We start from the raw sequence: 27333 nt of genomic DNA, 5'->3' as shown, positions 1-27333 counted from the left end.
AAATATTTCACCCTGTAGTTGCCTAGTTGTGTTGTTTTCCTTTAGGGTTCCTAGCAGGGCATTACACGTGATGTCATCAATCTTGGAGATTTGGTCCCCTGTCAACACCTACAAACCAAAAATTGGACCAAGCATTAAAGATAGTTAGTATATCTTGTATTTTTTTTATTCAAATTGTACTATTCTATTTTAACATGTTACAAAATTTATACCTCAAGCGTCGAAGTTGAAGTTGTAGTAATTATGAGAGGAGTATGGGATATCACTGCTGCATCCCAAAATGCATATTATTTGTATCAATTTAAATCGATGTATAAATGAAAATTCATTTATGTAATTACAAATTTAAAGTGACTGATAAATAAAATGTTATGAATTCAAATCAACACACATGTGTCTACAGATGATGGCCAAACAACATGTCCATCAACTCCTTTGTCAATGCCACATCCTCAGTCGTGTGGGTTTGACATCTACTGCTGCAAATCATGCACGAATGAGATGTGGATCCATCTGCAGCGACCTCGTCATCCGTCCATGTGTATATCCTCGAGCAACTGACACACACATGTTGAATGGGCTCCCTGTCACCACCTGGAGCAACTAATGGCTCATCATCCAGTATAAGAGGGTGTGCTAATTATGTCCCATGTTGGAAGATGCAACCAGTCAATGTTTTGGCTTTCTAAAGAGTCTGTAGCTCCATCGACTCTTTCAGCTCTACTGGGACAACCTGATGCACCTTGGCCTTGGGTGATAGGGGGCAGCGACTCTCCGAGGCTAATCGCCTATGGGCTCTAGGTCTATCTTGGGCAGATCTGTCGCCTCTACCATGGAACTCTCTCATGTCACTCACACATTGAGGACAAACTCACAGTATACTTTTCTCAAAAAAAACAATGGCACCTCATAATCATTACAAGGTGGATCATCAAAGACCATCCACCACCTCTGCCAAAAAAGTTTCTTCATCTGTACATTGGTACACCAATGTATGGGAAACTTCTTTGTATTAAAAGGTAACAACTGACCAATTTTAGGATCAACAAAAAGGGCACATATTTGTTGTTTACTAATATTTTTGTTTTTCACTCCCTCATATCCCTAAAGTTTTCCCATTTTGTAACTTGTGTGGAAACAACTGTGGCACCACTAGCTAATGTTTCTAGGCTAGTGGCAAGGAATTTATGATGCTCAACCTCAAATGTTTTCAATTTATTAATCAGTCTATTTCTTTTAGACATGTTTTGCCCTAACTGATTAATCAATTGCTCCTTTGTTTCGGGTGTACGATCAAAAGGAAGAACTGGAGGTGTATCTTATGGGTTTTTTTCAGGGTTTTCAGGAGGTGCATCTTCTTGTTGTTGTTGTGGATTATCAGAATCTGGTTTTTGAAACAAAAAATAAAAAAACCTAATCAAAATAAATGAAATAATTCAAAACGTAAAAAAAATTGAATAAACGAGAATGAAAGATAAAATTTAATGCTAAACTAACCTTGATCCATAGTGTTTGGTGGAGAAATGTGGCAGCCCGTGCGTGGTTTTGTGGAGAAAATATAGGAAAAAACATTGCAATCATGGGGAAAATAAGACTCGGACCTTTTTTTTTTAACTTTTTTTTACAGGTACCGCGTACACGGTTTTTTAGGACTTAAAACCGCGTACGCACTCACTTTCCTAAAAACACCGCATACATTGTATCTTTCTTTAGGTTCGGGAACAACGGACGTAAGCGTGTACATGGTGATTTCAAATTTTAATACCGCATACACGCTTCTTGTTTTTTCATGTTTTTTTATATGGTGTCCATTTTTCTAACCACCATCTTTGTGCACATACCCTATAGATAAAATCTTATAAAAAAATATTATGATTTGATTGTGTTTAGGGTGGTCAAACAGACACCTGCTTCTTATCCTTTTCTTGAAATTTTAGTACTACTACATTAAAATTTTAATTTTTTATCAAATAGATTTATCTTTTTTCAGAAAATAACTAGTAGATTATAAACTACATTCAATTTTCTACAAATTCTATTCTTACATATGACGAAAAATTCTCATTGATGTCAAAGAAGATTGTATGCTATTAAGCATATGTAGTAGTAGCAATATGATTGTGTAATCTCAAACAATATACCTTATATATATAATGTAATATAGACAATATACAGTATCATTAAAATAGTATTATTAAATATTGAAGATGTCATAAGATAGAGAAAAGCTACAAAGATTACAATCATGGGTTATGTTCTCCATGTTAGTGTTAGGAAGGCATATATATATATATATATATATATATATATATATATATATATATATATATATATATATATATATATATATATACATATACACAAAGATACACATATAGACTGCATTATACACATATCATATACAAGTTATACACAAACCGCATCATATACATAGACTGCAGTATATACAGACTGCATTTTACACAGATTACATACAAGTTATACACAGACCGCATCTTATACAGATATGGAAAGTTCGAAAACCACATTCTAGTGATACAATTTTTTTCAAACAATGCCAAGTGCCAAATGTGGGGGATTAATAGATAACATTTAAATTATAAATTAATAAAGTCTCAGACGACTTGTTCAAAGATCTTGTTCTGAATAACTCGGTCATAATCAATGGTAAGCGGTGAATACATTGGGTCGTGTTATTTAGCGTCGGAATTCATTGAATTGACTTTTTAAGAGTCATTGTCGTGACTCAGAAATGCAGAGATATAATTTCATGGTAAGAAATAAATCGTCATATAATTATTGAATTTGTGTCGTGTGAACACAAAAATCCTCGAACATGTTACGGTGGTTTATTCAGAAGATGTATTATCATCTTTCACAAGAAACGTATCATGATTTCCTTATCGGTGACTAAGAAAATACAATTCATATCAAACACATATGTAATTAGTTAAAGCATAATTAAAGGTATTATGGATATAAAGGATGTGATGGTTCAAATGAACAAGTGCGGCCTTATTTGAAAGGTCATAATTCTTCACGAATATTTGTGTGTGTGTGTGAAAAGGTTGTCGAAGAGGAGTGTGAAAACTATGTTGAAGAAGTTATATAGAAATAATTTTAGAATATAATATATTTATGAATCTATATCTCTGAGAATAGAGGGTTCCCAAAAAAATAAAAAAGGAATTGTGATATGTATATGGATAATAAGAATGTGCAGAACTTGTGTATTAGATATTGTAAATCCTATGTAAATTTCTGAAGTATATAGGTGACTAAATATTATGTTGAATATGTAAGTCCAAATCATTGAAAATAATGTTTGAGTAAATATATATTTGTGTGTGTGTGTGTGTGTGTGTGTGTGTGTGTATGTGTGTGTGTGAAAAGGCTATCGAAGAGGAATGTGAAAACTATGCTGAAGAAGTTATAAGGAAATAATTTCTGAATATAATATATTTCTAAATCTATATCTCTGAGAATAGAGAGTTCCCATAAAATTAAAAAGGGAATTGTGATATGTATAAGGATAATAAGAATGTGCAGAACTTGTGTATCAGACAGATATTGTAAATCCTATGTAAATTTCTGAAGTATATAGGTGACTAAATACTGTGTTGAATGTGTAAGTCCAAATCAGTGAAGAAAATAAGTTTGAAAGTTTCTCAAACTACAGAAAGATTGAAAGGATTAGGTGGAGTTTAAGCTTCAGCCTTGTGAGTTAACCCTCACTAAATCAGTTTAGGGAGTTGGATCCTACAAAGTCAGGTTAGGGAGTTGGTGCTTCCTGTAGGTTGGATCCTACAAATTCAATTTGGGGAGTTAGAGCTTCCAGTGGGTAGGTGCCCACAAATCAAGTAAGGGGTTGTGTACTTCTAAATTTATTGTAAAAGAAACTTTTAAATAATTTATCATGGTTTTCTTCCCCATTGGATTTCCACGAGAAAAAGTATTGTGTTCATTATAATTTGTATCATTTTAGTTTGGTTTAAAGAATAAAAATATATAATATACTGATTCACCCCCCCCCCTCAGTATATTTGAGTGCTCTTAAATTGGTATCAAAGCAGGTTCCTTTGACAAGAGCTTTACAACTCAAAGGAAGATCCTCTAGAGCACCATGGCAGATAGTTATGCTTCAGTTACAAATCCAATTTTCAATGGAACAAACTATGCTTTTTGGAGCATCAAAATGGAAGCCTTCTTGAATGCACTTGGCTTTGATGTATGGCAATTAGTGGTAGATGGTTATACATCTCCATCCACTCCACCAACTGATCAAGCGGGAAAGAAAAGAAGTGAGAATAATGCAAAAGCAAAACATGCACTTCTATGTAGCCTTGTTGATTTTGAATTCATGAAGGTCATGCATTGCAAATCAGTTAAAGAGATATGGGTAAAATTGAAGAAAATGTATGAAGGAGATGAAAAGGTGAAGGAAGCAAAACTACAAACTCTTAGGGGGAAATTTGAAGATTTGAAAATGAAGGAAGATGAATATGGTGTAACTTATTTTCTATGTGTGAATGAAATAGTAAATGCAATCCAAGGTTTGGGTGAAGAAGTTGAAGAGAAGTCCCTTCTTAGAAAATTGCTTATATCCTTTGTTAAGATATAGCCCTCATGAATCTAACTAATGGTAAATCGGTTATTATCTGGAGAGTGATATATTAACAGAGCATACAGTTTGGAAATTAAACATAAACAAACTAATTGTTATGAATGGTTGCCTCCATAGGGACATGTCCATACGTGGAAACTGCCACGTATGGACATGTCCCTACGTAGGCAACCTTTCCTCTTGTATTTAAACCGGATTCAATGATGGAGACGATCAATAACTCACGGCAATCAGTCTTCCAAAATCGTTGTCATTATTCTTCGATCCATTTTTAACAACATGGTATCAGAGCCAGCATATTAAGAGAATAAATAAGACAGCCATATTACTCATAAGCATTTATCGGAAGTAAATAACAAATCAACGCAGAGGCTATATACATAGAGGATATATCCGACTAAGAAAATATTCAAAATGTAAAGTAATATGAGAGTGGAAGATAGACTCGAAGGAGCCTCCAACTTCGTTTCCTGGAAGATACGAATCATTGCCATTCTTGAAGAACTAGAATTAGAGTCTTACATAGAAGAAAATCTAGACATGCCAAATGATGAACCAGAGAAATCTACCTGGAAAAGGCGTAATAATAAAGCAAAGAAAATAATTATTGACTCAGTCAAAGATCATATTCTTCCATCTATAGCCAAACTGCCTAAAGCATATGAAGTATTTAAAACCATTAAAAATACATATGAAGTTAACAATGCGAGCAGAATGTTAACCTTGAAACAACAACTTTTAAACATAAAGATGAATAAAGATGATACAATATCTACATACTTTTCAAGGATATCTGAAGTAAAAGACCAATTACAAACTATTGGAAATGATGTAGATGATCAAGAAATCTCTCTCATAGCCCTAAGAGGATTACCAATTTCATGGGAATCCTACATTCAATGTATTAGTAGAACACCCCCCTTACCCAAATTTGAACAACTTAAGAATGAGTGCATTCAAGAGGAATCTCGACTAATCTCAAGAGGATTAGGGACAAATAAAGAAGGAGAAATCCAAGAACTTAATACAAATACCTTCAACAAAAAGAAAAAGTTCTCCAAATGGAAGAGAGGAAATAAAAACCATCAGAAAAGAGATATGTCTAAAATTCAGTGTTACAAATGCGACAAATATGGGCACACTCACAGGAATTGTCCAGAAAGGAAGAAAACACAAGCTAGTCTAGCCGAAGTCAAAGGAGAAAACTCACTTTTCTTCTTAGCCCTATCAAGCGAAATAAATACAAATAAAAATACTTGGATCGTAGACAGTGGAGCATCAAGGCATATAACTGGATTCAGAAATCAATTTGAAACACTTAACGGGCACGCAAGTGAAGAGGTTACTATTGGAGATAACTCCACATATCCTGTGAAAGGAATTGGGACCTGTACTATCAAACTAAGAAATGGAGTATCTCTACAATTAAAGGATGTTCTGTTTGTACCTGGAATAAAAAGAAATCTAGTCTCAATCTCAGGCTTAGCTGATCAAGGATATCGAGTTACCTTCAATGAAGATAAAGTTCTACTCTGGCCTAAAAATACAAATATCAAAAATGCCATAACAGTAGGTTCAAGAGATGGTAGCCTATACAAACTATGCAGTGATCAAAAGGAAGCACTAAATCTTGAAGTTTCAAATAATAATGAATTATGGCACAAAAGATTAGGACACCTAAGATATAGTGGTCTATCCAACATAAAGAAGATTACTTCAGGACTGCCCCAGCTAAAATTTGAACACACAGGCATTTGCAAAGGATGTGCCTTAGGAAAGAATGTGAAAGTTTCTTTTCCCTCGAGCGAGCACAAATCAAAAGTTATTTTAGAACTAATTCACTCAGACCTATGCAGTCCCATGTCAACACCATCCCTAACTGGATCCTTATACTACATAATCTTTGTTGATGACTACTCTCGAAAAACATGGATATATTTTCTAAAGTGCAAAGACTCAAATGAAGTACTATCTAAGTTCAAAGAATTCAAGGCACTAGTAGAAAACCAGTCAGGGAAGAAAATTAAGGTGTTAAGATCCGACAATGGGGGAGAATATACATCTGACGACTTCAAAGACTTTTGTAATTCTGTTGGGATTAAGAGGGAGTATACTGTACCATATAATCCACAACAAAATGGAGTAGTAGAAAGAAAGAACAGAACCATAATTGAAGCAGCAAAAGCCATGATGCATGACCAAAACTTACACACTTCATTCTGGGCAGAAGCTTCAAATATAGCAGTCTACATTCAAAACAGATGTCTACACTCAATTCTAGAAAATATAACTCCTGAAGAAGCTTTTACAGGGAACAAACCAGACTTAAGTCATTTAAGGATATTTGGTTGTCCCGTATATATACATGTTCCTAAAGAAAAGAGGACAAAACTAGAACCATCCGGAAAAAGAGGTATCTTCATTGGCTATAGTGAAAATACTAAAGGATATCGCATTTACATTCTAGGGAAAAAATCTGTTGAGATAAGTAGAGATGTAAAGTTTGAAGAAAACACTACACTCAAAGAACCTGAGGATGATAACATTACTAAAGAAGAAGAAGATCACATAACTGAGATTGAGAGGGAGAATATCATAGAAAATTCCAAACCTTCAGACACTGAGAGGGAGGACATCATAAGAGCTTATGAACCTCTTGTTGATGAAAATATTGAAACACTCAATAACAAGAAAAGACCTCTATGGGCAAGGAAAATGATTGAAGAGAATAATGTAGAACCAAATGAAATTTCCAAAGAAAATAAGAGAACAAGAACTCTAAAATGTTATGCTGCACTTCTAACCGAACTCACAAATTCTGAACCAACAAATGTCAGAGAAGCCTTATCAAAACAGGCTTGGAAAGATGCTATGGTTGAAGAATATCAATCTATACTAAAGAATGATGTTTGGGATATAGTGCCTAGACCAAAAGACAAATCAGTTGTCTCATCCAAGTGGTTATTCAAGATCAAATATGCATATGATGGCAGCACTAAAAAACATAAAGCTCGCTTTGTGGCCAGGGGATTCTCTCAAAAAGCAGGAATTGATTATGAAGAGACATTTGCCCCAGTTGCCCGGTATACGTCAGTAAGAACAATCATTGCAATTGCAGCATCCAAAGGATAGAAAATTCACCAAATGGACGTAAAGACTGCCTTCCTAAATGGTTCAATTGAAGAAGAAGTATATATAGAACAACCAGAAGGATTCACCATACGTGATAAAAATTGCTATGTCTGTAAACTAAAAAAAGCTCTCTATGGGTTAAAACAAGCACCTAGGGCCTGGTATGCAAGGATAGACAACTATCTCTCCAAACTAGGGTACTCCAAGAACCTAGCAGATCCCAACATCTACTTCAAGGCTTCAAATGGCAATATGATTATATTGGTCCTTTACGTGGATGATCTTTTGATAACAGGAGAGGATAATCTCATTAAGAAATGTAAGCAAGATCTGGCAGTAGAATTCGATATGAAGGATCTAGGGCTTCTACATTATTTTCTGGGATTAGAAGTATGGCAGAAGAAAAACTACATCTTCCTAAATCAAGGAAAGTACACCACGGATATTCTAACTAGATTTGGGATGATGGAGTGTAATCCATTAGCTACACCGATGGAAACTAATTTGCACAAGCTGAAAATTGAGGCAGAAGATTCAGAACCTACAGATCCCACACTCTACAGACAAATCGTCGGTTCACTCATGTATTTGGTAAATACTCGTCCTGATATCTGCTATGCTACAAATGTATTAAGTCACTTCATGTGTGAACCTAAGAAGATACATCTAATGGCTGCTAAACACATTCTAAGATATTTACGAGGCACAATCGGACTTGGCTTAAAGTATGAAAATGTTGAGATTCAACTTGAAGGATATTCTGATTTTGATTGGGCCGGAAGTACCACTGACCGTAAAAGTACTACAGGGTGTTGCTTCAGTCTTGGTTCTGCTATGATATCTTGGTTCAGTAGAAAACAGTCATCAGTTGCACAAAGCTCCACCGAAGCAGAATATATGGCAGCCTCCATGGGAGCTCGTGAAGCGGTATGGCTAAGAAAGTTATTATTTGGAAAAACTTTGAATTCAACAATAATTCACTGTGATAATCAGAGTTGTATCAAGCTCTCAGTAAATCCAATTTTTCACAATCGATCCAAACATATTGAGATCCCTTATCACTACATAAGAGATATGGTAGATCGAAATGTCATAAAACTAGTGTACATCAGTACTGAAGAACAAAATGTTGATATCTTCACCAAGCCACTTGCAAGATTGAAGATAGAATACTTCAGAAGTAAACTTGGTATGAATAGATTATAATTGAGATTATTAGGATGAAATTCCTACCATGTGTAATTTATTTATGAATAAATAAATAAAATGTATATTGCAATATTCTAACTATGTTCAAGAAGATGACGATCTTCTTATGTTTAAGGTTACTATTTCAAGGTGACAATCTTGACAATAGTTGACCAAGTGTCAAGATTGACTACATTAAGTTGTTGTCCCGGACTGTGCCGGATATCTTGATCCTAAAGTATGTGATCATCTCATGATTGACTTCTTAAGTGATTGTCCCAGACTGAGCCAGATATCATGATATTGAGTTTATTGTCATGACAAGACTATATTAAATGTTGTCCTGAATTGTGTCGGAAGTCATGACAGAATATGCTCCCAAGAAAATTACTTAGATCCACTCTTGCTAAGAGAGAGTGTTAAGATATAGCCCTCATGAATCTAACTAATGGTAAATCGATTATCATCTAGAGAGTGATATATTAACAGAACATATAGTTTGGAAATTAAACATAAACAAACTAATTGTTATGAACGGTTGCCTCCATAGGGACATGTCCATACATGGCAACTGCCACGTATGGACATGTCCCTACGTAGGCAACCTTTCCTCTTGTATTTAAACCGGATTCAATGATGGAGACGATCAATAACTCACGGCAATCAATCTTCCAAAATCGTTGTCATTATTCTTCGATCCATATTTAACAACATCCTTGACAATGAAATTTGACTCCAATATTTATGTGCTTGAAGAAATGAAAGATTTGGACAAGCTAACAAAGGATGGATTGTATGGGACTCTCACAACCTATGAAATGAGAAGGGAAGACAAGCCATCACAAAAGGAAGTATCCTTCAAGGAATCAAAGAAGAAGGATAAACATCATGTACCAAATGAAAGTTCAAGCAGTGAATCAGAAGAAACAAATGCTTACTTCATGAGAAAATTCAAAAAGGGTAAGAGCAAAAACGAAAGAAACTTTAGATGCTACAATTGTGGGAAAATTGGACACTATGCTTTAAATTATCCTCAAAATGAAAGTGAAAGTAGTGAAGATGATAAGAAGACTTATTCCAAAAGGAAAGGTAATAAAAAATATAAGAAGAACTACTCCAAACATAATAAGAGTCTCTATTCTAAGAAAGACTCTAGCTCATCTGAAGAGAGTCTTGAGGATTGCTCTAGCAGTGATCAAGAAGAAATACTTTTCATGGCCATATTGGAAGAAAATGATGAAAGGGAGAAAGAAGAAGAACAAGATGTGAGTTGTGTTGAAGAGGATGTAGATCTTGTAGAAGATTTGTACTATGCATACAAGAAAATTGAAAGGTTAAAGGAAAAGGTCTCAAAATACAAAACAAGATGTCAAGAATCAATTGAGCTTATAGAAGACCTGAAAATGCAAATAGAAGAAGCCAAAAGAGTGGAGGAAATAACAATCAATCACCTCAAGGAAAAAGATGAAGAATGAAACAAATTAATAGAGGAAATTGTCCTCTTAAAATAGAATAAAGAATCTAAGGAGTTTGACACATCTCTTAACTCTTAAAGGCCCACAGTTACCAATACAAATTCTGTGAAAAATCAAACAGCAAGAACCATGGATACCTCATGGAAGGTGGTTAAAAATAAAAGAAATAGAATAAATTATCAAGTGACTACTTCTCCTTCAAATAAAGGGAGAGGGTCACTCGACAGACAATCACTTGTAACTAACAATCTTTATCCCTTCAATGGACATTGTTTTTCATACTACATGTTTGGTCATAAAGCTATTAATTGTAGAAAATATACTAATCCATTCTCTCCTTTAATGGATTGTAATATTATGTGCTACAAATATCACAATTTTGGACACAAAGATCATTTTTGCAGAACTATCTTTGCTGATCCACCAAAGCAAAACATAAAGGAGATTGTACCGATCAAAAATGATGTGTATCCCAAAATGACTTGGGAAAGAAAGCAGCAAGAAAAAGAGAAAGGAAAAGAAAAAGAGATGGAATCCTTATTTGTTCAAATAGCTCTACATGCCAAAAACAAGAAGGATAGATGGTATGTGGATAGCGGTTTCTCAAGACATATTACAGGTGATAAAAGAAAATTTATCACTTTTGAACCAGCAGATGAAGGAACAGTAAGATTTGGTGATAATACCAAAAGGGAAATAAGAGGTAAAGGAACACTTAGCCTAGATCATGGTAAAACTAAAACTAAAAATGTGTTATATGTTAAGGGACTAAAAGAAAATTTACTAAGTGTAAGTTAGCTTTGTGATCAAGGACATGTTGTAACTTTCTTGTCTAAAGAATGTGAAATTAAGAAGGATGAAAAATTAATTGCAAATGCCTATAGAACAACAAAAAAATTATATATTCTAAATGAAGCAAAAAATGAAACTTGTAATTTAGCACAAGAAGATGAAAGTTGGCTATGGCACAAAAGACTAGGTCAACTTAATTTTGAGAATCTGGTAAAGGTAAGTAAAAAGAAAGCAGTAAGAGATATACCAATAATCACAAAGTCATCAAATATCATTTGCAAACAATGTCAATTTGGGAAACAAACCATATCAAGTTTCAAATCTAAAGAATATTCATCCTCAAAACCCTTAGAACTAGTACATATGGATCTATGTGGACCAACCAAAACAAAAAGCTTGCAAGGGGAAAGATACTTTATGTTGTTGATAGATGATTATTCCTAGATGACCTAGGTCACCTTCTTGAAAGAAAAATGAGAGGCCCTTGAAAAGTTTAAAACCTTCAATGAACTAGTTGAAAATGAAATGGAGGCAAAACTAAAATGTCTTAGATCATATCAAGGAGGGGAATTTACCTCAAATGAGTTTGAAGATTATTGTACAAAGCATGGGATAAGAAGACACTTTTCAGCAGCAAGAACTCCACAACAAAATGGAGTTGTTGAAAAGAAAAATAGGACAGTCCAAGAAATGGCAAGAGCCATGTTGAATGAATCCAAGATAGTTGATAATTTTTGGAAGGAAGGTGTTCACATAGCTACGTGCATTTTGAGCAAGGCACAAATCAGGGTGAACAATGATAAAACACCTTATGAATTATGGAAAGGAAGGCCTGCAATAGTCGAATACTTTAGAATCTTTGGAAGAACATGTTACATTAGGAGAGATGAAGAAGATTTGGGCAAGTTTGGTGCTAGGTCAGATGAGGGAATATTTCTTGGATACTCCACAAGATGCAAAGCATATAAATGCTATAGTAAAAGGCTTCAAAAAATAGTCGAAAGCGCCAATGTAAAAATTGATGAAGCTAAACAATTTGAGGAAGTTATAGAAGATCATCCTAAGGAACAAAAGAAGAAGAAGAATCAAAGGAGGAAACTGAGGATGAAGAACAATAACAAGATAGTTTTGAAACACCATCAAAGACTCCTTTAAAATTTGTTCAAAGAAACCATCCAGAAGATTTGATAATTGGAGATTTGGATACAAAAGTTCAGACAAGGAGAAAACTTCCCAACACAACAGAGCATGTCCATTTTTGCCTTCTTTCCAAGATAGAACCAAAGAAATTTGATGAAGCAAGTGAAGACAAGTTTTGGATAAAAGCTATGAATGAAGAGTTGGACCAGATTGAAAGGAATCACACATGGGAGCTTGTTCCAAGGCCGAAAAGCAAAAATGTTATTGGAACCAAGTGGGTCTTTTGTAATAAAATGAATGAGGATGGTGAAATTACAAGAAATAAGGCAAGGCTTGTGTGTAAAGGTTATGCACAAGTGAAAGGGATCGGTTTTGAAGAAACATTTGCCCCAGTTGCAAGATTAGAAGCCATTAGAATGTTTATGGCCCTTGCAAGTCATAAAGGTTTCAAGGTCTAGCAAATGGACATAAAATCAGCCTTTCTGAATGGATATTTACAAGAGGAAGTGTATATTGAGTAGCCTGAAGGATTCATTCTATCAGAACAAAAAGATTATGTGTGCAGATTAAAAGGCCTCTCTATGGCCTCAAATAGGCCCCCAGAGCATGGTACTCCAAATTAGACAACTACCTTCAAAAACAAGGGTTCAAAAGAGGAGTTGCAGACAACAATTTATACTTCAAAGATGAAGGTAATGATTTGTTGATTGTAGTTGTTTACGTAGATGATATTATTTTGGGTGGTAGCAAAAATAAGATGTGTGAATAATTTTCCTCTAATATGCAAAAAGAATTCGAAATGTCTATGCTTGGAGAACTTTCCTTATTTTTGGGATTACAGATTTTATAATCAAGTGATGGAATATTTCTTTCACAAACAAAGTATATTAAGGAGATGTTGAGAAAATTCAGAATAGAGGATTGCCACCCTATGAGTACCCCCATGGTCACAGGTTGCAAGCTTAGTAAAGAAGATGAATCTCCTAATGCGAATCAAACTCAATATAGATCTATGATTGGGAGTCTTCTCTATGTGAATGCTACAAGGCCAGACATTATGCAAGTTGTTGATGTGGTTGCATGGTATCAAGAAGCACCAAAGGAAACACATGTGCAAGCAGTGAAAAGAATCATCAAGTATTTGAAAGGTACTATGGATTTTGGGTTGTGGTACCCAAAGGGTGATTATTTCACTCTCAAGGAATACATAGATGCAAAATGGGTGAGTGACACGGATGATAGAAAAAACACTAGTGGAGGGGCTTTCTTCCTTGGCAACAATCTTGTAACTTGGCTAAGCAAGAAACAAGCTTTAGTGTCTCTATCTACTGTAGAGGCAAAGTATATTGCAGCAGCATGTTGTACCTAAGTATTGTGGATGAAACAAACCTTGCAAGATATTAAAGTTGAGTATGATCATCCTATCTCCATTTATTGTGCTAATATGAGTGCCATCAGCATGTCAAAGAACCCATTCATGCATTTCAGAACAAAGCACATTCCAATCAAAGTTCATTTTCTAAGGGAGCAGATTCTTGAGCAGCAAGTAAGGTTGGAACATGTCCCAACCAAGGAGCAGATAGCAGATATTTTTACAAAGCCTCTTCCAAAAGAGACTTTTGAGTATCTTAGGGAGAAATTGGGAGTAACATCACTCTCATCTTTTCATTAAAATGAAGGTTACAAGCAGCAGAATACCCCTTTCCATTGATGTCAAAGGGGGAGAAATTGGACTAAGGAGGAACATTAATCATCATACCTCTACAAGGTTGTCATCAATGACAAAGGGGCAGATTGATGAAAAATTGTCATTGATGTCAAAGAAGGTTGTATGCTATTAAGCATACGTAGTAGTAGCAATATGATTGTGTAATCTCAAACAATATACCTTATATGTGTGTATATATATATACTATAATATAGACAATATACAGTATCATTAAATACTTAAGATGTCATAAGACAGAGAAAAGCTACGAAGATTACAATCATGGGTTATGTTCTCCATGTTAGTGTTAGGAAGGCATATATATATATATATATATATATATATATATACAGAGATACACATATAGACTGCATTATACACAGATCATATACAAGTTATACATAGACCGCATCATATACACAGACTACAGTATATACACACCGCATTATACACAGATTATATACAAGTTATACATAGACCACATCTTATACAGATATGCACCTTCGAAGACCACATTCCAGTGATAAATTTTATTTCAAACAATGCCAAGTGCCAATACATGGGGGATTAATAGATAACATTTAAATTGTAAATTAATACAACTCTTAGACGACTTGTTCAAAGATCATATTCTGAATAACTCGGTCACAATCAATGCTAAGCGGTGAATATATTGGGTCGTGTTATTTGGCGTCGGAATTCATTGAATTGACTTTTTAAGAGTCATTGTCGTGACTCAAAAATGCAAAGATATAATTTCATGGTAAGAAAGAAATCGTCATATAATTATTGAATATGTGTCATGTGTACACAGAAATCCTCGAACATGTTATGATGGTTTATTCGGAAGATGTATTATCATCTTTCACAAGACATGTATCGTGATTTCCTTATCGGTGACTAAGAAAAGATAATTCCTATCAAACACGTCCGTAATTAGTCAAAGCATAATTAAAGGTATTATGGATATGAAGGACGTGATGGTTCAAATGAATAAGTGTGACCTTATTTGAAAGGTCATAATTCTTCACGAATATTTGTGTGTGTGAAAAGGTTGTCGAAGAGGAGTGTGAAAACTATGCTGAAGAAGTTATATAGAAATAATTTTTTAATATAATATATTTCTGAATCTATATCTCTAAGAATAGAGGGTTCCCAAAAAAATAAAAAAGGAATTGTGATATGTATATGGATAATAAGAATGTGCAAAACTTGTGTATCAGACAGATATTGTAAATCCTATGTAAATTTCTGAAGTATATAGGTGACTAAATATTATGTTGAATATGTAAGTCCAAATCAATGAAGAAAATAAGTCTGAAATTTTCTCAAACTACAGAGAGATTGAAAGGATTAGGTGGAGTTGAAGCTTCAGCCTTGTGAGTTAACCCTCACTAAATTAGTTTAGGGAGTTGGAGCTTCCTGTAGGGTGGAGCCTATAAAGTCATGTTAGGGAGTTGGTGCTTCCTGTAGGTTGGATCCTACAAAGTCAGTTTGGGGAGTTGGAGCTTCCAGTGGGTAGGTGCCCACAAATCAAGTAAGGGGTTGTGTACCTCTAAATTTATTGTAAAAGAAACTTTTAAATAATTTATCGTGGTTTTCTTCCCCATTGGATTTCCACAAGATAAAGTATTGTGTTCGTTATAATTTGTATCATTTCAGTTTGGTTTCTTGAATCTTCTTATGTTGTAAGCCTCTTAATATGTCTTTGGTTTGGGACAAAGATTGAGAAAGAGTTAGATTAGTAGGATCAACTTAGTTTTGCGGCTCCAAAGCCATGAGGTTATCTACCATGTCTTTTTCAAGTTTTCTTTCATCTTTCGGCTTCTTTTTCCCTAGTGTTTGGAGGGGAATTTTCCAACAAATAGCCTTTTTGTTCCAACCATAATGGATGTGGTTATCTCATTTATTATTATGTTTGATCATGTATAGCACACTTATTTTATTGATCCTTTAGAAGGTTGGTGTTGAGGATAAAGTTCCCATCCCTCTTAGTAGGAGAGACTATATTGTTGTTTAAAGAAATTTGAGCCTCAATGGGATGGTTATCTGAGAGGGTATATGGACATACTCTAATCATAGTACCATCCACATCTTGCTTGAAATAGGAAAAGTCTTTGTTAGCATAGAATCTCTCTCTTTTGCAATAGACCCTTTTCCTTCTTTGTTGGAAGTTACAACAAATATACCAAATTGACCCATAATTATTCTTCATCCCTTCAAGGGGGTCAAACAGTTTGAGTTTTTCCTTCATTCGAGAACAATATAACTTTTCACCACTCTTCCAAACAAAATTTGAGCCACCTAATTTGTTTTCCTGGTGCTCAATCATATTAAAGTCTCCTCCAACAATCCAGGGAATGTCTGGAAGAGTAAACAACCATTTCCATAATTCAATCATATCTCTATAATCATTAGAGGCATACAAAGAACAAACACCAACATAGAATCATGATAGTTACTAGTGGCCCACACAGCCCTATTACATGGGGAGGAGCCATTACCAATGACCTTGTTAGTCCATTTTCCTCAATTAGAATAGCAACTCACCCTTTCCCTTTTGTCATGATTAGTAGATAATTGCAGTCCATCTTTCCAAATGTATTTAAGATTCATTTCTAAAATGAAATGGATGTCTTTTACTTCCTGAAGAAGAAGAATAGCATTTTGTTTATGTCGGTTCAAGAATCTCTTAACCACATGTTTCTTGTCTAGGGATTCAAGTCCCCTAACATTCCAAGAAATGCAATTCAAAACCATCAGAAACATTAGATAATGATGTCCTTAGCAGCCTTAAAAGTCAAAACATTTGGGGAGATCTTTATTGTTGTCCTTCCTCTTAGGGAGAGGGGATTGTTTTCCTTTGGGTCTCCCCCTCTTTCTTTTAGCCTTAGTGAACTACCCATTCCCAACGAGAATTAGAACTTCATAATCTTCTTTAGTAGAACCCTTTTTTAGATCTTGGCCTAGAAATTGGTCCTCTTTAGTGGATGAGGCACTAGACATAGACATGATTTCTAGGTCTGACTCTAATGAGTGGGCTTAGTGTCAACAACACTATAGCTCATCCAAGACCCATCATATGGAACTATGGCTAGGCCATGGTCACCATTGGGTATCGTATTTATGATAAGAGGATTTGTAGTGATAATCTCAAAAAAAAAACATTATCATTGTTAAAACTAGAGTTATGGCTATTGCAACCAGGATACATGTTATCACAAAGCTAGGTAGAGGGGGTAACATGCTCATCACCAAGGAGGGGGGGATGTTTCAGACCATATAGGGACTTGACTATTTTGCATACATTTTCTTCTTTACCAGGTGCAATACATCCCTATGGTTGGGTCATATAGACCTCTTCCTTAAGGTCTCTATCGAGAAATAATGCACTTTTTAAATCTATTTGATGCAATTTCCATCCAAATTGTGCAACTAAAGAAACAATCATTCTAATTGTTTTAAATTTTTGTTGTGAGAGAAAATGTTTCCTCATAGTCTATCCCTTCTTTTTAGCCATAACCCTTGTCTACAAGTCTAGCCTTATATTTATCTATACTAGCATCTACTTTATACTTAGTTTTGAATATCCATTTGCATCCAATAGCTTTCTTACTAGGTGGTAGATCTACAAGCTCCCAAGTGTTATTTTTCATCAAAGATTTGATACTCTGCATTTATAGCCTCTTTCCAAGGCCTTGATTCTAGTGCTTCCTAAACATTAGATGGCTCAAAATTCTCAACAACTATAGTCATTACAGATAAGTTTACCTCATTGAGTCATGCTACGAGTCCTCGGACCTAAAGTTGAGGTGTTTGGAACTCCGTCTAGCTTTGCATCTCAAAGGGTACTAGTATACCACTTTGGTAAAGGTTTTGTGACAATGGTGGGTTTTGATTGACTATAAATGTTTTCATTATTTTTACCATCCATGTTGAATATAGGAGCACTATTTGAAGCATATGATGATGTGGGAAGAGCACTTACATCATTCTTCTCATCAAAAAATACATCTCTAATAATGTATATCTTCTTTGTCTTAGGATCCATAAGGTGATATGCCTTAGATTCATTACTATATCCAAGAAGAATACATTGCATTGATTTATCATCTAGCTTCTTCCTTTTTTGTTTAGGAATGTGCATATAGGCACTGCATCCAAATACACGAAGATGAGAGATAGAAGACTTTACCCGTCCATGCTTCTTCTAGTGTGATGCCATCAAGTGCTTTAGTTGGTGCACGATTCAAGATATAAACTGCAATGTGCACAACTTCAGCCCAATATGCATGTTCTCGTTGAGAATCTTTCAACATATTGTGGACCATCTCCACAATGATGCGATTTTTTCGTTCGACAACTCCATTTTGTTTAGGTGTGTATGCTACAGTCAATTGACGTCAATTCCATTTTCCTTCAAATAAGTGGAGAATTCTATGTTTGTGCATTCCCCCCATTGATTTGAGCAAAGAACACCAATACTATGATTCGTATCTTTCTCCATATGAGTGCGAAACTCTTTGAAATAGGAAAAAGCTTCATCTTTATGCTACAAGCAATATACCCACATTTTCCTTTGTGATCATCAATAAAAAACTAAAAGTACATGTATCCATTATGACTAGGTGTCATGGGGCGCACAAATCGGTATGCACTAGTTGCAAAGGTTGGTTGGCATGATGCTCATTTGGATAGAAGGGTGCTATGTGTTGGTTTTTAGTAAGACGGCTAGAACAAAGAACACTTGACTTCTCAAGTGACAGAAACCCTTTGACCATGCTTTTCTGACTAAGTTTAAGCAGGTAACTATTACTCAAATGACCAAATCTATGATGTGAAAGCATAGCAAGATCATTGTCCTTAGTCACTAAAGCTTGATTATTAGCAATTGTATCAAATTGAAACATTTTACCAATCTCTCTAGCACTACCAACAATCTTTTCATTTTTAGACTTATCTTTGATAAGACAAATCTTTTTATCCCAAGTGGTATCAAACTCAATCCTAAGGTTATGATGAGGAAACTGATTAACAAAAAGAAGATTTTTGGTAAGTGTTGGCATGTACAAAACATTAGTAAGCCTGTAACTATGTATGCCAAACTTCAAAGAGATGTCACCAATACCTTTAATGTCATGAGTGGTATCGTCTCTGTGACTCTACCATGATGAGGTTTCAATGGGAGAAACCACTTCTTTTTTCCAATCATGTGCTTTATAGAACTTGATTCCACATACCATGTTGAGGTTGATTATGAACCATCTTTTAAAGTGGGCTAAAAGAACGTATTCTTCATCTGGAGAATCTTTTGCTTCAACAATATTGCTTTGTTGTTTCTATTTGTCCTTTTTCTCCCATCGTGGTTTGTCACTTGGGAATGGCTTCTTTTGATGTGATTTGTTGGATGATCCTTTGTTGAAGTTATTGCACCAACATTTTTTCACATCATGTCCAACTCTTTCACGTATTGGAAGAACTACTAGATTTGGGAGGTTCACTAGACTGCTTCATAGGCTTCTTGCCTTTATTTCGTTTGTTCATTGCATGATCATCCTAATCATGTTCCTAGCTTATAGACTCTTCTTTTTGGAGAAGATTGACCAACTTCTCAAAAGTGGGTGTTGTCTCTATGACATTTAATGCCGTCACAAAGACTTTATATCTGGCAAGTAGTGCTCGTAGAGTAATTGACACCAAAAACACATCATCAATCGTTTTTCCCAATGCTTGTACGAAAGCTCTCAACTTTACAATCCTATTGAAGAAGAATTCTAACTGTTCTCCATTCTTCATCTTCGGGCTATGTAGCTAACTCTGCAAATTCATGATCTAATTCTTATTCTTCGCCTCATAGCTTATCGCATGCATCTTTGGCTGTGGATGAGTCTCGGATGAAAGGTTGAACTTCATCAGACACTAAATAAAATGATCAACTTTGCCTTTCTATCAGCTTGATCAAATTTATTCTGCTCATCGACATTTGTCCTATGGCGTGTTGTGGTACCATTGACCACATCCCAAACTTCTTCAAACTCGAGTTGAGTTTTGAGTTTGGTCTTTCATGCAGAATAGTTATCTTCGCATAGCAATTGAGGGTTTGCAAGAAGGAATTTTGGAGAACCGCTAGCCATTTTGTTAGCTTAATATAAATTAGATATCGTTTTATCCTATTTCTCATCAGAAAACACCATTAAAATATGGCTTGCAAAGAAACCTTACAACTCCTCATTATAAATGTCTCCTAGGCTAGGTTTGAAGCTATTACATTTTGACATAAATTCATGACAATTAATGACTTAAAATGAAACATTTTGCCAAAATGATAAGCAAACACTAATACCCGACTATGTACATTAAAACAAAACTAAAGCAAATAAAGAGTACTATCCTTTTCTTTTTTTGTTGTACACAACCTAAATTCCCTAGCTACAGTAGACTCACCGACGGAAGAACACTCCTACACTCAAAAAAATTCTATCATATGCACATTTGCCAAAAGTTGCCATGTCTACATTATGCACTTTTGCAGGCGTGTCTTCATCGAGATCCTCAAACTCTTGAATACAGCAGTAGTAGACATGCAAAGGGATACAATATCTCTTGTCACCGATTCACCCAACGAGCCACAAGGAGTAATAGCAGACTAGAACTACATATTCGCATAGACACATCAAAAACTATAAATGTGCTTGACAATACAGCCCGTCAAATCTAATTGCTATTGTGATAAAAATCAGGAACTAGATTGAACCTAATAAATGGGCTTGCCAAATGATAAACAGGCCAAAACAAATTGCCCAGTGGATTTCGAGCACCAGAATTACGCTATCAGGGGAAGTATTCACCAGGTTTCTTTGCTAGCAAGTGTCGTGAAGGCGATTGGTTGAAGAAGCAGATTACATTAACCATGTCCCAACTAACAAAACGTAGCAATGGGTGAAAAAACCACAAATTGATTCTGATCTTGTCATTGATCATGGAATTCGTAGAAGTGGAAGTAGAGATACGATCTTAATGAAAATCTTCACAGCCTATTGTGTAGATAGCGATGTGATCCAGCCCTTTCTCTCGCAGAAAGTGATGCGATTCAAGCAGAACAAAGGCTAAATGAATGGGGCTGATCAAAATATCTCAAAGTAGTTTATGTACCAGGATCATTTCATTGAGGTCGATATCTTGTGCTCGGGCAAGATATGATAAAAACCCGGTCTCAAATGACTCTGGTCGATATGAAACGGGCCGAGGACATCCGCTTCTCCTTTGCGTTGATTCAGGCCTTCAACATTGTTCACCAACTTGAGGGAGTAGCGATTGCTCTACACTGCAAACCAGTAGATATTGATGGCAAGATATCCTCCATAGTCGAGTTAGACTCCAGAAACCAAATCTCCTCTTCCGACACCTATGCTGAAATAAAATAATCTTAATATGGCATAATCTGCACCTTGATAATAGCAATATCAAATACAAAAGAAAAAATAAATCTCACGGTATCCTCCCTGCTCTAATACCATATGAGAGATTATCATTGAATTATAATATCGTCCATATCATTCTCACTGAAGGTCTACAAATATTTAAGAATAATATCGATGAACTGTATGCTTTTAAATAGCATCTACAAGTCCAACCGTATAACAAAATATTTAACCATATGCTATACTATACTAACAAATAAACAAACTATAACCAATCAAACAAACTATAGGAGTACAAATGGAATATCCAACAACAAACTCATACCAACCCTCCTAAACTCTAAATCAAGGTATCGCACATAAAATCATCAGATGTTTCAAGTCTGATATAGATATCAAGTCTTTGGCTATAGAAAAGTGACTATTACATAGTTGGAGATTGCTATGTAGGATATGTATGTTTGAACACTAAGCTTTTGATGTGCATTGACTAACTTAAGTCACTTCCATGGTAACACCAAGCAAGTTGCAATCACCTTTAACATTAGTTACCATGTTTTTTATCTAATCAACAAAGACAAGGTTGTCATACTCTCCACTAAGTTCATGTGAAGATAAGAAAGAAAAGACCTGCCATGATCTTGTCTACGTCCATGCAAAGATAAGGAAGAAAAGGCCCACCATTGTCTCATCTACATTCATGTGAAGAATAGAAAGTGAAGACCCTATCTACAAATATGAGATAACCAAGAATTAGGCATCAAAGTTGAATACAAAACAATCGTGCAAACAAGATGGAAAAAATGTATTAACGTTTTGAAAAAAACAGGCGTGAAGTTCATTTAGGCAAATATTAATTTCTTCTGTTTAGGCAAATTAATTTCTATTAATTTGTTAATTAGCAGATTTCCTTATGTTTTATTGGTTCTTATTTATCTTTTGCTAACCACCATTAATCGACCAATAACTATTTGTAAGTTTCTCCCTTTGATATGTCAACTTCATAGGCCATTCGATAATGTAGCATTGTTCTCTACAACATGCTTGTACAGATATATGCAGTAACTTTATAATTGATAAAAGTTTGGCCACAGACTACAAAGTTCTGAAAACCGGGTACAGAAACCAAAGTACTTCAAATTTCTATAATATAAAAATAGTGAAAGGAATCGTTGCTTGTTTCATCCGCCTTTGTCTTCTAACGGCTATTTGTATTCTTTTAATTTCAATGCTCCTTCTACCATGCATACAACCAAGAATGAAGATTGATTTCCATCACCATACAAAAGAAAAAGAAGACTTATCAAATTATTAATTTAGAGTGTTTTTTAACAGATACTACTTTTTGCCAGTTCATAAAACTTGCCACTAAGCAATTTTGGTTCCCAACTCAATCCATGGTTCTACAGATCTCTGCAGCCAACTAGCCTACCTGAAATCGTCATTCTTTTATGGGGAAACAGCTATTGTTTCCGAGAAGCAAAATCATTGACAACTGGATCTAAATATTATCAATCAGATAGAAGTTAGCGAGGGTTGGAAGATTAATCATGGTAGCACAGTTCCAAATATCATTAAGATAACATGTAAAGTATTTCTGATATCATGAGCATTCATGATGTGATGTTGAAGTACACCGTATAGGATTCATCTCTGAAGGCATTGAGAGGGGAAAGAAGGTAAGCTCTCCTTAAGCCTCTAGCAATGAAACTAATTGGGTGGTATTTAGCAATCCCTGCACTCACGGTGAAGCTTGTTGCATGAATAAATGCTGGATCACTTGCACTTGGCTTGCAACGTAATTGGACAGCCTGCCCCACTTCATAACTTGTTATCCCATACAAGAAACAATTTGGAAGGTTTGCAGACTCAAAAGAAAAAGAGTCATTTTCTCCATCCAGTCCTAACCGTACTTTGAAAACAGCATCCATTTCTGGGGACTGCAGATTGCAGATACCTGCTGTACAAGGCTGCTCATCTCCAACAATAAACTGAGGACGATTTATTATAGAGACGGGATTATTAACACCTTCATGAGAGACCAGCATTCCAGGCAACGCAAAGGGCTCAAGATAAACTTCACTTCCCACAAAATCCTTGATAGAACTGACTTCCCTTTTTCTGAACTCAAGATTTTTGGTCTCTGAAAGAAGCTCTATTATTCTAAAAGTAGCACTAGTGGCATTATTTGTCCCATCCATTGGAAATGGTTCCATCAAAATTCTATTATTGCTTTCAGAGAAGACTAGTGTAGAGCTGTCCACAACAGGAGAATGTGAGATCTTTCCCTTCTGACAGAAGGAAAACAACTGAGAAGAAAATGAGTTGGGAACTGCAGTAACTGACTCTGAAAGTGAATTTTTGTTCTTTACACTGAGATCTGAATCCCCACGAGTCATTCCAGCCAGCAGGTAAGGTCCAAAAAGAATTGCTTGGACAGAGGCAAACTGAGAACGGTAATCTGTAAAACATGAAATTCATTAAAAGCAGTAACCAGTTATTTAGGAGAAGACAATGTCTTTTAGTACTAAAAGATGATCCACAGAAATGAGAATTTACATACTTGGACTAGTAATACAGACCTTTGATTCTCTCAGTTCTAATTCCCACAGGAAACAATAGAGATAACTTATCTCCGGTTTTCCATTCCCTTGTAATAGTCAGGAAGTTCCCTTCAAACATTGGAATAAGAATTAATATTATTCTGAGCATCGTCTCTTATGAAAATAAATTATAATGCATGACCAATTAAAACTTTTGACACAGCTCGATCTATATAAAGACTGTTTAAAAAATATTATACAAAGTACTGTGATCAGAAAAATAGATTAAAACAGCAATCAAATAAAATTGATGTACAAAACATAATTAATAAATCTTTCCTTTCGGAACACTTCAAATAGTTCTTTTTTTTCCCTTTATTCAAGCCCTTCAGCAGATTAACTGTTTAACTGTATCACTTCAATTCTCAACAACTCAATCAATAGACAGACTATTTAAAAATATTATACAGATAAGTACTGTGATCAGAACAATTGATTAAAACAGCAATCAAATAAATTGATGTACAAAAAATAATTAATGGATCTTTCCTTTCAGAACACTTCAAATAGTTCTTTTTTTTTTCCTTCATTCAAGCCCTTCAGCAGATTAACCGTTTAACTGTATCACTACAATTCTCAATATGTCTAGCAGATAGTTTTGCTATTTAATTGTCAATTCATCCTTGGATTTCTTAAATCCAAAATCCAAAAAGGCAAAACCTGGAACTGTCATCAGAGCAAGGTTTGGGGAGATTAAGAGGTGAAGAGGCCTCTCTCAACATAGTGTAAGTCTTCCTTTGAGAGGTGGGCACATCATACTCCATCATGATGTCACTCCAACTCAAGAGGTGTCCATTTCTAACAACATCAGATAGTTTTTTCAATCCTTTCCCTGCCCAAGACTTGGCTGAGCATCCCTCGGTTTTTACAATCCTTTCCCTGCCCAAGACTTGCCTGAGCATCCCTGTACTAAAGCCAGAGGTTTACCACTGTACTTCAAGTTCCACCATATAGAGCGTTCACCACATACTTCCCCATTCTCCCAAATAACACTATTGTGAGAAATATGGCTTCTTACCACCTCCCAAGCTTTCCAAATTGATCTGAAGACAGGAGATCCAGAGGGTCTAACCTCAAAATCCCCAGCAATGATATCACTTAATGCCAACCCTCTCCAAGTAGGGCTTCTTTTAGGGGTGGATTTACTAAGATTATGTCTAATCAAAATTTTCCAGGGTTCCTCTCCCTGTAGAGCTCAAAAAATCCATTTAACTGCAAGGGAGATTCCTTGCCATCTTAGGTCCTTAAGGCCTAGACCACCCTTATTCTTACTCATAGTGCACCACTACCATTTCACAGCATGTCTTTTCTTGCGTCCTTTCCCATCTGACCAAAGAAACTCCCTGATCAACTGTAATATACCCTGCTCATAAATGACTGAATATGTAAGGAATATTGTCAAACAATTGACGGACAACCTGCTGATCTAGTTTTCTGTCTGTATAACCTGCATGTTATGCGGTTGTGGACAGCTGTATAATTCTGCGTGTTATGCAGCTCAGCTGTCTCGGAGTTTTCAGACTTCTTGAGGAGATGTTAACCATAAATATTTATCAATGAATGACTGGCAAACAACTTCCTAATGATAGAATGATTGTCTAGGATGGTTATGCAACTAGTTGTTGATGATGTATTTTGTACACGACCAAACACAGAATAAAATACCTAAAGGTACCTTATCCTCTCTTGAGTAAAGTCTCCGAATGCTGAAGATATCGCAAAAAGGATCAATCGGAAGGACTTCAAGGTTCTACTTTGTAGGATCTCTACTCGTGGATAAGCTCTTCGCGGTATGATGTGATTTTGCTGGAATCACGAGGGGACTTACACTCGATGACCTGAACGTCTAATTTGGTGGAATCACAAGTCCTATTCACTAACTGGAAGACAAACAAATGGCAAAAGATGCAGGGTTCAGGAAGTCTACTCTACTATCTAGAATGCGAGAAGATGGATGAATGACTACGTGGAGTCCTACTGGGCTGGGTTTCACCATCAGGTTGAACAATTCAACACCAACTCAGTGCGATCTTCTAAGGGATGCTTCCAATACGTTCAAATCGTACACCATCTGACAATGATCACCATTCAAGATAATGCATGAACAATAGACGTGTAACGGCTTGAGATTAAGCTCATTTTATGCCAATTGACCACGCAGGGTGGCCTTACCATCAGTAAGAGGCTAGTGGTATGGACTAGACAGATTCCACACAGATGCATTCAACAATTTTCTTCACTCAATCTAATCATCTATCATCAAAAATGAAGATTCAACAAGAGACCATGCACATTGCAAAGAAACAACATATTCCACCATATCTTCAATGAAAAGAAGTCTTTACAATTAAGGCAACAATGTCTTGCCTTCTCTTCTTAATCTACTCTAATTGCTATTCTACTATTTTGGCCTCTATTACTAACTATTAACTATTAGCTATTATTGACTAACTATCCCCTTTACAAATGAGGAGCCAGGGCTTATATAGTGCTCTCAATACAATTCAATGGCTCAGATCAATTTGAGATCAATGGCCGAGATTTTACAATGAAAACCCTAATTAGGGTTTGTTACAACAAACTCAATTCCGGCCAATGAAATAATTACATTATTTGGACACATGTCTTCTCTGGAATATTCGACCAATGGATAACTGGGGTAAGTACATCGAAGTTAGTGCCATCTTTGATGAGTCAGGTACATTGAATCTTGACACGCTGAGGTGGACCAACCCGACTGGAGGAGTGATGATTGGGATGCCACCTTGTCTGACACTTGCAACTTGGTAGATATTCAATTTGATGATGTCAAGAAGCTAACTTTAGTTAACGCTTCTGGAACTGTCTGCTTCTTCAACGAACCCTTGCTTTAACCTCCTTTGTCTTTGATGTGTAGGATGGATGGTGTACCTTTCCTTCAAATGCTGGACTGGAAGAGGTCGTCCCTGATGATGTTGGACCAGAGAAGGCCGTCCTTGTTGATGCTGGACTGGAGAAGGTCGTCCTTTTTGATGCTGGACTGGAGAAGGTCGTCCTTGTCTTGGCTTGATCTTCTTTTATCTGCAAAAACAAATCAAAAGATAATTAAGGACATAATAAATTCATTTCAAGATAGTATTTCACACCTTAAATCATCAACAAAAGATATTAAAATGAAGTTAGTTCAAGACTTCTTTCCAGGGACAGGCCCTATAAGAATTTCACCCTGGACCCTCTGGAAGGGTCAGGAGCGAATTTTGCATTTTTGGAC

At 35.6% G+C, this 27333-nt stretch overlaps 3 protein-coding genes across 4 annotated transcripts in view; 2 read left to right on the top strand and 1 right to left on the bottom strand.

The window, feature by feature from the left end:
* Window positions 1-9666: 9666 nt before the first annotated feature.
* LOC131046061 (uncharacterized) lies at window positions 9667-10419 on the top strand. The gene has a single exon (XM_057979718.2). The coding sequence runs from the start codon at window positions 9667-9669 to the stop codon at window positions 10417-10419; it is 753 nt and encodes a 250-aa protein (XP_057835701.2).
* A 2875-nt stretch (window positions 10420-13294) lies between these two features.
* LOC131046062 (secreted RxLR effector protein 161-like) lies at window positions 13295-13720 on the top strand. The gene has a single exon (XM_057979719.2). The coding sequence runs from the start codon at window positions 13295-13297 to the stop codon at window positions 13718-13720; it is 426 nt and encodes a 141-aa protein (XP_057835702.2).
* Window positions 13721-22761: 9041 nt separating this feature from the next.
* LOC131046047 (uncharacterized) overlaps window positions 22762-27333 on the bottom strand; it is a 190147-nt gene continuing 185575 nt past the window's right edge. For both annotated transcript variants that reach the window (XM_057979706.2, XM_057979705.2), the window contains exons 11-12: window positions 24063-24152; window positions 22762-23941 (exon numbers count right to left, since the gene is read on the bottom strand). In XM_057979706.2, the coding sequence (XP_057835689.2) occupies window positions 23094-23941; window positions 24063-24152 (938 nt within the window). In that variant the 3' untranslated portion in view covers window positions 22762-23093. The remainder of the gene's footprint in view (window positions 23942-24062; window positions 24153-27333) is intronic.

Source organism: Cryptomeria japonica, chromosome 7 (assembly GCF_030272615.1).
Source record: "Cryptomeria japonica chromosome 7, Sugi_1.0, whole genome shotgun sequence".
Taxonomy (NCBI): domain Eukaryota; kingdom Viridiplantae; phylum Streptophyta; class Pinopsida; order Cupressales; family Cupressaceae; genus Cryptomeria; species Cryptomeria japonica.
Note: the sequence above shows the minus strand (reverse complement) of the source record. Positions and strands in the feature narration are given on the sequence as shown.

Coding starts and splice junctions, on each gene's coding strand:
- LOC131046061 (XM_057979718.2), top strand. CDS start 9,667: ATGAAATTTGACTCCAATATTTATGTGCTTGAAGAAATGAAAGATTTG.
- LOC131046062 (XM_057979719.2), top strand. CDS start 13,295: ATGGTCACAGGTTGCAAGCTTAGTAAAGAAGATGAATCTCCTAATGCG.